The following is a 9,468-nucleotide window of genomic DNA, read 5'->3' as shown; positions in this document are numbered from 1 at the left end:
GCATTATGACTACAAGCCCTGTATCTCTGTCCCTTGACATCTAAACAGGTACAGTATGTACCTGTTTAGATGTCGTAATGCTGTCATAGAACACAATTACATTCTCTTCTGTACTATCTCCTATTCTTTGTACAGTGTTGCTTGGGCACCCACCTTCTTGTTAGTGCTGGTCTGTGTGGTGTGTCATCAGGACTGGACTGATGGGCAGGGGAGGGTGGGGGTGGGGGGCAGTGTTTGCAGCCTCACCCACTAACAGGGAGGGCTGTACTCTCACTACTCACACATGCTAACACACATAAACATATGGTCGCTTGGAGTGGTCAGACAAGGCAGCAGCGTGCTTCACAACTCTCTCCACCTCCCCCTGCTCTTGCTCCAGCCATACAGACATGATGCTACAGGAGAGCACTTCACAAGACTTACAGGAGCTATCGGCGTAACAGAAGCTGATGTGCTGCAGTCTGATGTGCCTCACTTTTTTTCTCATTTTATCGCCTCCTTTTTCATTGGGATTTGAGATAAATAATTACACCTAAATATACAGGAGATATTGGAAGTGGAGCTGGCTAGACCAGTCTCACGGGGGTTTCCCCATGTTACCCTCTCGCTGGAAGGTCTTACTCTGAACCATATAGAATGGTGGCAGAATAAAAAATACGAGTTTCTTATTTTTTGTTGAAGATATCTCTATTTTGGATCTTAGAACTTTTGGGAAAAAATCTCTATTTGGGATCTTTGGGGAATTTGCAGACTGAGGAGAAAACCTTTTTGTGGATAACTTGTTTTGGAAATCTACTCCGTGTGAGTATTTTTCATTTGGTGTATTTGATTTATATTTGGAGTACCAGAAAAAGCCTCTCTCTGCTTGGATAAATTCTTTACTAGTGTATTCAGATATTAGTCTAGGTATTTCAGAGTATTCTAGGGGATTTCAGTATATGTAGTATTCAGGATTATTCTAGTATTTCAATATTATTCTAGGATTTCAGTATTAGTCTAGTATTTCAGTATTATTCTAGGATATTTCAGTATTAGTTCTAGGTATTTAGTATTAGTGTAGGTATCAGTTATAGATTCTAAGGTATTGTCAGTATTAGTCTAGGTATTTCAAGAATTATTTCTAGGATTTTCAGTATTTTGTCTAAAGTAATTTCAGTATTAGTCTAGGTATTTTCAGAGTTATTCTAGGTATTTCAGTATTAGTCTAGGTATTTCAGGTATTATTCTAGGTATTTCAGTATTAGTCTTAAGGTATTCAGTATTAGTCTAGGTATTTCAGTACTATTCTAGGTATTTCAGTATTAGTCTAGCGTATTTCAGTATTAGTTCTAGGATTTCAGTATTAGCCTAGTATTTTCAGTATTATGTCTATAGCTATTCAGTATAAGTTCTAGGATATTTCAGAAGTATTAGTCAGGTATTTCGTATAGTCTAGGTATTTCAGTATTAGTCTAGTAATTCAGTATTAGTCTAGGTATTTCAAGTATTAGTCTAGGTATTTTCAGTATTAGTCACTAGGTATTTCAGTATTAGTCTAGGTAAATTGTCTAGTATTAGTACACAGGTATTTCAGTATTAGTCTAGGTATTTCAGATGTATTAGGTATTTCAGTATTAGTCTAGGTATAATTCAGGTATTAGTCTAGGTATTTCAGTATTAGTCTAGGTATTTTTACTATTACCAGGTGGTCTTGTTTTAGTAGACAGAATTATGTCGGGCACGGGAATTCAAAGGTGGCTCAGAAGTTGTTGAGTTGGTCAGCAACTAGATTCATCTGCCAAGTAAAAAACCACCTGATAAGTAGCAGTAAGGTAAAGCTGCAAACTTTCTGAGGGGGTTTTTCTGTACCACTACGGAAAGTACTGGCCATTAAAATATCATAATAAATGCTCAAACACATATTAGTCTAGGTATTTCAGTATTAGTCTAGGTATTTCAGTATTAGTCTAGGTATTTCAGTATTAGTCTAGGTATTTCAGTATTAGTCTAGGTATTTTACTATTACCAGGTGGTCTTGTTTAGTAGACAGAATTGATGTCGGGCACGGGAATCAAAGGTGGCTCAGAAAGTTGTTGAGTTGGTCAGCAACTAGATTCATGCTGCCAAGTAAAAACCACCTGATAAGTAGCAGTAAGGTAAGCTGCAAACTTCTGAGGGGGTTTTCTGTACCACTTACAGTACTGCATAAAATATCATTTCTCAACACATATCATGCTCAACAAATGAAACGGGCATTAAGTGTTCCATTTAAATGTTTTTATTGTTGTTTTTAATTCATGTTTGCAGGGGGCCATTTCAAATAAATGATTGGTATTATGTATTTTACAACACCTTAATAAACCATGCTATGTACATAGTTGATACTGTACATACTTTAGTTCCTGGTGAATAGCGATACAATGAAGGATGGAACATTGTCTGTTGCGTGTTCTAGAGTTCCAGACTTCCAATTCCAGAATGCTGTGTTCCAGAGGCATGCTCCAGCAGTGGAGTCTAGCTGTGTTCCTGCTGTACTCCTCTGTCCCTCTCTACGGGAGACCCATCGATGCTCTCACTAACAGAATGTAAGTCTCTGTTTTTCAATAGTTTATAAACTGTAGATTCTTTCCGTTTCACTGTCTATTCATTATCATATTACCTCCTTTTCGAATATTAAATGGTACAAGAAAAGGTAGATCAATCAATGACATCTTTTAAACAAATCACTGGAATCGCATCTAAGTTTGATCAAACACAGGGCCATCCATCCATCCATTGTTCGTTGATTTGAGAAAAGAGGTCTAGATATGCGGACAAGAATAGATCCACTGTATGTTACAGAAGAACATCAAATGACATACTAGATTTAAGTGGTACAACTTGAAAATAAATGGAACAAGCAAATATATTTTTATTCAATACATTATATTATATATTTGATGGAATATATTTGATGGAATATAATATGTTTATGGAATATATTAAATTATTGATCAATTGTCTATATATTAGACCTGCATGTACAGTATTTGAGTTGTTTCATGTAAAAACTAAAGTTTTCATGAATTCACGCCTACATGAATCCTAACTCCTTGCATTAAAGTTTGGATTGACATTGGTGGTGAGGGTGACATGTTTTGTGGATAACAGGATACGCCCCTTTTCTTAAGTTTTCGCCTAAAATGACATACCCAAATCTAACTAACTGCCTGTAGCTCAGGCCCCGAAGCAAGGATATGCATATTCTTGGTACCATTTGAAAGGAAACACTTTGAAGTTTGTGGAAATGTGAAATGTATGTAGGACAATACAACACAATAGATCTGGTAAAATATAATACCATGAAAAAAAAAMCCGTTCTTTTGTATTTTTTTTTGTACCATCATCTTTGAAATGCAAGAGAAAGGCCATCATGTATTATTCCAGCCCAGGTGCAATTTAGATTTTGGCCACTAGATGGCAGCAGTATATGTGCAAAGTTTTAGACTGATCCAATGAACCATTGCATTTCTGTTCAACATTTTGTATCAAGACTGCCCAAATGTGCCTAATTTGTTTATTAATAACTTTTCATGTTCAAAATTGTGCACTCTCCTCAAACATTAGCATGGTATTCGTTCACTGTAATAGCTACTGTAAATTGCAGTGCAGTTAGATTAGCAACGATTACATTTTTCTGCAAATATCAGATATGTCCATGTCCTGGGAAATGTTCTTGTTACTTACAACCTCATGCTAATTGCATTAGCCTACGTTAGCTCAACCATTCCGTGGACGGGACACCGATCCCGAAGAAGTTTTAAATATATGCCTCATAGCATGGTCTTTTCTTACGTTATAGTGTTCACATAGAACAGCTCCCAGCTTCCACTGTACATGTCTTGTTTATGCTGCCACCTATTGAGGTCTACTGGAACATGACCTTGGCTGTCATTCAACAATCAACACCTCACAAGTAGGTAGTTTAGAGTCACTATACTGTACAGTAGGTAGGTACCACTGTACACAAGACAGCTGTAAGAGAAAGGGATAGGTTGATAGGTAGGGTTGTAAATACTATCTCTGCAAAGAGTCAGTCTCCTACTGAGATTAGTAAGTTATTTTCAGCTCACTATGGAGCTGCTGAAGGGGTATTGCAAAGAGACCAATTCCATTTAATTGACTTAATTGAAATGGAACTGTCCCAAACCTGTGATTATTTTCCATTGCCATCTACTCTTAAAAAGAGAGTGAGTCCAGGTGAAACAATCTCCTTCTCCCCTCTCCATTCAGGAGGAGGTCAGTGAGCCACGCCCAGCTGATGCACGATAAGGGCCGTTCCCTGCATGAGTTCAAGAGACGCCACTGGATCCAGGAACTACTAGACCAAGTCCACACGTCCGACAGCGAGCGAGCCCCGGCTCCCCAGAGCAGGACCAATGCCAATGAGTGTCACAGCACCTTCAGCGGAAGCGCCCTATCCCCCCCCAAACCCTCTGGAGGGACCAAGAACCTCCCCCTGAGCTTCCGGCTGGGAGGGGAGGGGAGCAACCTCCCGCAGGAGACCAACAAATCTGTGGCCTACAAACACCAACCTCTGAAGGTGGTCACCAAGAGGAAAAAGAAGGTGAAGGGGGAGAGAGGGAGACGGAAGGAAAGCGAGAAGAGGAGACGGAGGGCTCGCTCTGTAGTCACAAGTCTTACGACACAAAGAGAGGAGTTACAGAGGACACAAGACACTGGGTGACAAACATACTTCATGATGTAGCCTTTGGGTGGCGCTGCACTAACGACTCTGACTGACAAAGATTCCAGCATCACTGACTGAGACTCAGCCAAATGTCTCAGACTCGAAACAACTGGTCTCTCCATACCATGGCCATTGGTCTTTGCTTGTATTGTTTTAATCTGCTGCTTTTTCCTTGTGCCTTGATATACAGTAATATGTTGCTACTTTTATTATAACACATAACTTCTGTATACATATTTATTAGGTACATAATATGAAGATCATCAGCAATGTTAAATGAATCTTTAAGTCACTCCCTAGTTAGATAACAATGTAAGATATGTGCCCTTCAGGAGCAATTTACTGTATCTCCCTAATACCCTTTAAATCAACTTCAATCAGATGTCCATGTGTAAAGTAGAACATAGGCAACACAGTAAATGTTACGCATAAAATATTTATTGTCTGTACATATTTAAATTCACAAAATGAGGGAGGATCATTCTTTTTTTTACTGCCCGGTAGCTTTTTAGATAGTCGATATTGTGAATATATAATTTCTTATCTGTAGTTAGTATTATTAGATCCATAACAAATGTTTTTACCATAATTTATTTCATTTGAACTGTGTATTTATTTTGTGAATGTATTACCGTGCTGCTGATTTTTTGATATTTTATAATAACATAAAATGCACTTTAGATATAATAATGATATCCATATGTTTTGCTAAGTTACATTGTTATAAGTGTTCTCATTTGTGGTTGATTTTAATTAAGAAAGAAAATGTTCCTTTGTTGATAAACCCTTTATTTTTTATTTTCTTCTTGGTTTCTAATATTACCCAATCATCTCATTGACTAGTAAGTTATTGGATCGTCCATCAAATTCTCTCTAGTTTTAAAATAAACATTTTTTTATAAAAATAAGCCAGAGTTGAAACTGTTGGTATGATTACAGACTTGTTAAGATTCATGTCATGTTTAGCATTTGCACTGAGAGCACAATCATTAAAAAAAGAATTAATAATAATCAAACCAAAGATTAAAATCTTCATGAAAACATTGTGTTCTCTCTTTATGTGATGTACTACAATCAAATACTCTATTTTACTATTCTCTCTCATTGAACGTGGAGTTATCAAAAAGAAATTAATCTATGTATTCGTTGACTGTTCAGTGAGAACAAGGTACATTACAAGGTTGTTCATGTCACACTAGAGAACCATGTGGTGTATTTTAACAGCCTCTCTCTGACTGAATGGACTGTATATTATGGACTTGCATCCCAAATGGCACCCTATTCCTTGTATAGTGCTGGGCCCTGGTCAAAGGTAGTGCACTGTATAGGAAATAGGGGGCCATTTGGGACACAGACATGGGTCTGCTGGTAATGGAGGAGAGGAGAGAGAGAGTACCAGGCAGCAGAGTTAGTAGACTAGCTACATCCTGTCCCGAGAGCCTTGGGCTCAGGCCATTAGCTGGACAGTCATAAACATAGTAGAATGTCCTGATAAAGACTCTGTCAGAAGACTGGAGCTCCACAGCTATGAAAAAAATCAATTTAAGAATGGACAGAGGCATTAATAACTCACTCACTGAGAGAGAGAGAGAGGAGAAGAGAAGAAAGAGAGAGAGAGAGAGAGAGAGAGAAGCAGAAAGAGAGAGAGGAGAGAGAGAGAGAAGATAGAGAGAGGAGGAGGAGCGAGGGAGAAGAGAGAGAAGAGAGGAGGGATGGAGGAAGAGAAGAGAAGAGCAAGAGGAGGGAGGAGAAGAGAGGGAGGGAGAGAGGAGGGAGAGAAGAGGAAGGGGGGGAGAGAAGAGGAAGGGAGGGAGAGAAGAGGGAGGGAGGGAGAGAACACACAACAGAACAGGAAGGATCCTTGTTCTATGAAAGGTCGGAGAAGGTCTGTGATAGGTGTTTCCCTTCTTGTTATAAGACCTCTCACTTTATCACTTCCATTCAGCCACTATAATAGCCTACAGTAATTGCCATAGAAACTGCCAATGTCAACAACAAAAAATCTGAAAATATACATTCATACAGTCATAAACCTCTGTGGAATTCAAAACACAAGAGTGTGCGTCTGTGTGAGTCAATTTGAATCAACCAGAATCAATTTGACCTGTGAGTGATGTTCGCTTTTCTTTGCTCCATAGTCCGCAATCAAAGTTTAATACAGAGAGTCAAGGATCAAATCAAATCACATTTTTATTCTCACACGCAATACCGTTTTCTTAAACAATTTTCATCATTATGGGGACCTTCTAAATTAAGTTCACGGAGTGGCTGCCGAATTCACTCATGTCGGAGAACTGCAATTTATCTTGGTACACATGAACATCACTCAATAAACTCAGAGTATGGTGAGTACACCACAAGAGCAGAACAGAGTCATCCAAACTATTATTTCAGAAACAGAACATGTCAATGTAGTTTTAAATACTATAATAATAGTGATTTAGTCAGTTTTTTCAGTTATTTGTGGTTATAAAACCTAAATCAAGCTAATTATATTCCAAGTACATAAAGTGTATTTCGTCTTCACCAAAAAAGAGGCCTACTTTTGCATTGTGACATGGAATTATCCCAAACATGAACTAAGCCTTCCCTGTATCTCACAACAGGCTGTTCCCAACATGTCTTCCCTGATCCTTTCCTGTAGCTGCGGGGTGATCCTGGGCATCGGTTTCTATGCCAACCTGATGGTGTTCTCTCTTTTTGCCAAGTAAAACACCCCGAGGAAGAACCAGCTGGATATCCTGCTGCTCCGCATGGCCTTGGCAGACTTCCTCAGCATGCTGCTCATCCCCTTTCACAATGCACTCAGGTAGGTTATTTATCCCTTATTTTACCAGGTAACTTGACTGAGAAGAACTTCTCATTTACAGCAACGACCTGTGGAACAGTTAAAGGGGAGGGGGGATGAATGAGCCATTTGGAAGCTGGAGATGATTAGGTGGCCATGATGGACACATTGGGAATGTAGCCAGGACACCGGGGTTAACACCCCTACTCTTACAATAAGTGCCATGGGATCTTCAGTGACCACAGAGAGTCAGGACACCCGTTTAACATCACATCCGAAAAGACAGCACCCTACACAGGGCAATGCCCCAATCACTGCCATGGGATATTTTTCTAGACAAGAGGAAAGAGTGCCTCCTACTGGCCCACCAACACTACTTCCAGCAGCATCTGGTCTCCCATCCAGGACCAACCCTGCGTAGCTTCAGAGGAAAGCTGGACAATTCTGGTGGGCCAGCAACCTGAGGGTTGCCAGTTTGAATCCAGGAAAAAAAACACACGTAAAAAAACTGTTGAGATGGGGATGTGAACCAGTTACTATACTAGAGGGTTGAGATGGGGATGTGAGCCAGTTACTATACTAGAGGGTGGGGATGTGAGCCAGTTACTATACTAGAGGGTTGAGCCATTCAACTCAGTATATAATGGCTCACGAATCCATCCTCGTATAGTACTGGCTCACATATCCATCTCAAAAACCCTCAGATATAGAATGCTCACATCCCACTCTAGTATAGTAACTGGCTCACATCCCATCTCAAACCTCCAGTATAGTAAACTGCTCACATCCCCACCCTCTAGTATAGTAACTGGCTCACATCCCATCTCAACCCCTCCAGTATAAGTACTCTGGCTCACATCCCACCTCTAGTATAGTAACTGGCGTCCATCCCCATCTCAACCATCCAGTATAGTAACTGCTCACACCACCCTCTAGTATAGTAACTGGCTCACATCCCATTCAACCCTCCAGTATAGTAACTGGTCACATCCCCTCTAGTAATAAGTCCTGGCTCACATATCCATCTTCTTATAGTAATGGCTCACATCCCATCTCTGAACCCTCTAGTATAGTATGGTCACATCAACCCTCTAGTATAGTAACTGGCTCACATCATCAATCTATTACTTTCTATAGTAATGCGTCACATCCCCATCTCAACCTCTAGTATAGTAAATGGTCACATCCCACCCTCTAGTATAGTAATGGCTCCCATCTCAACCCTCTAGTATAGTAAACTGGCTCACATCCCCACCTTAGTATAGTAATTGGCTCACATCCCCTCTCACGTTAGTAATGTATGGCTCACATCCCCACCCTCTAGTATAGTACCTGGCTCACATCTCAACCCTCTAGTATAGTAACTGGCTCACATCCACCTCTAGTATAGTAACTGGCTCACATCCCCATCTCACCTCCGTATAGTAATGGCCACATCCCACCCCTCTAGTATAGTAACTGGCTCACATCCCATCTCAACCCTCTAGTATAGTAACTGGCTCACATCCCCACCCTCTAGTATAGTAACTGGTCACTCCACGCTCAGTATAGTAACTGGCTCACATCCCCATCCCTCTATATGTAATGGCTCACATCCATCTCACCTCTAGTATAGTTAACTGGCTCACATCCCACTCATCTAGTATAGTAACTGGCTCACATCTTCACCCTCTAGTATAGTAAATGCTCCATCCACCTCTAGTATAGTAACTGGTCACATCCCCATCTCAACCTTAGTATAGTAACTGGCTCACATCCCCACTCCTCTAGTATAGTAACTGGCTCACATCCTAACCTCTAGTATAGTAATGGCTCACTCCACCCTTGTATAGTAAACTGGTCATACATCTCAACCTCAGTAGTAGTAATGGCTCACATCCACACCCTCTAGTATAGTACTGGCTCACATATCCATCTTTCTTTATATCAACGGCTCCACATCCCACTTCTATATAGTACTGGCTCCATCCAT

General features: G+C 40.1%; 1 protein-coding gene, 1 long non-coding RNA gene and 1 pseudogene across 2 annotated transcripts in view; all 3 read left to right on the top strand.

The window, feature by feature from the left end:
* Window positions 1–4,092: 4,092 nt before the first annotated feature.
* On the top strand, window positions 4,093–5,690 carry LOC111961205 (parathyroid hormone-related protein-like). Its single transcript, XM_070439915.1, has 2 exons — window positions 4,093–4,109; window positions 4,252–5,690. Exons 1-2 carry the CDS (start codon window positions 4,093–4,095, stop codon window positions 4,703–4,705), a joined length of 471 nt encoding a protein of 156 aa, XP_070296016.1. The 3' UTR covers window positions 4,706–5,690.
* A 374-nt stretch (window positions 5,691–6,064) lies between these two features.
* The window catches only part of LOC139024923 (galanin receptor 2b-like), a 6,115-nt pseudogene continuing 2,711 nt past the window's right edge, over window positions 6,065–9,468 (top strand).
* The window catches only part of LOC139027608 (uncharacterized), a 2,732-nt gene continuing 1,326 nt past the window's right edge, over window positions 8,063–9,468 (top strand). Inside the window, exon 1 of the long non-coding RNA XR_011479742.1 lies at window positions 8,063–8,114. This is a non-coding gene — a long non-coding RNA (uncharacterized lncRNA). The remainder of the gene's footprint in view (window positions 8,115–9,468) is intronic.

The sequence above is a fragment of the Salvelinus sp. IW2-2015 genome, linkage group LG4q.1:29 (genome assembly GCF_002910315.2).
Source record: "Salvelinus sp. IW2-2015 linkage group LG4q.1:29, ASM291031v2, whole genome shotgun sequence".
NCBI lineage: Eukaryota > Metazoa > Chordata > Actinopteri > Salmoniformes > Salmonidae > Salvelinus > Salvelinus sp. IW2-2015.
This window is presented reverse-complemented; position numbering and strand designations above follow the sequence as displayed.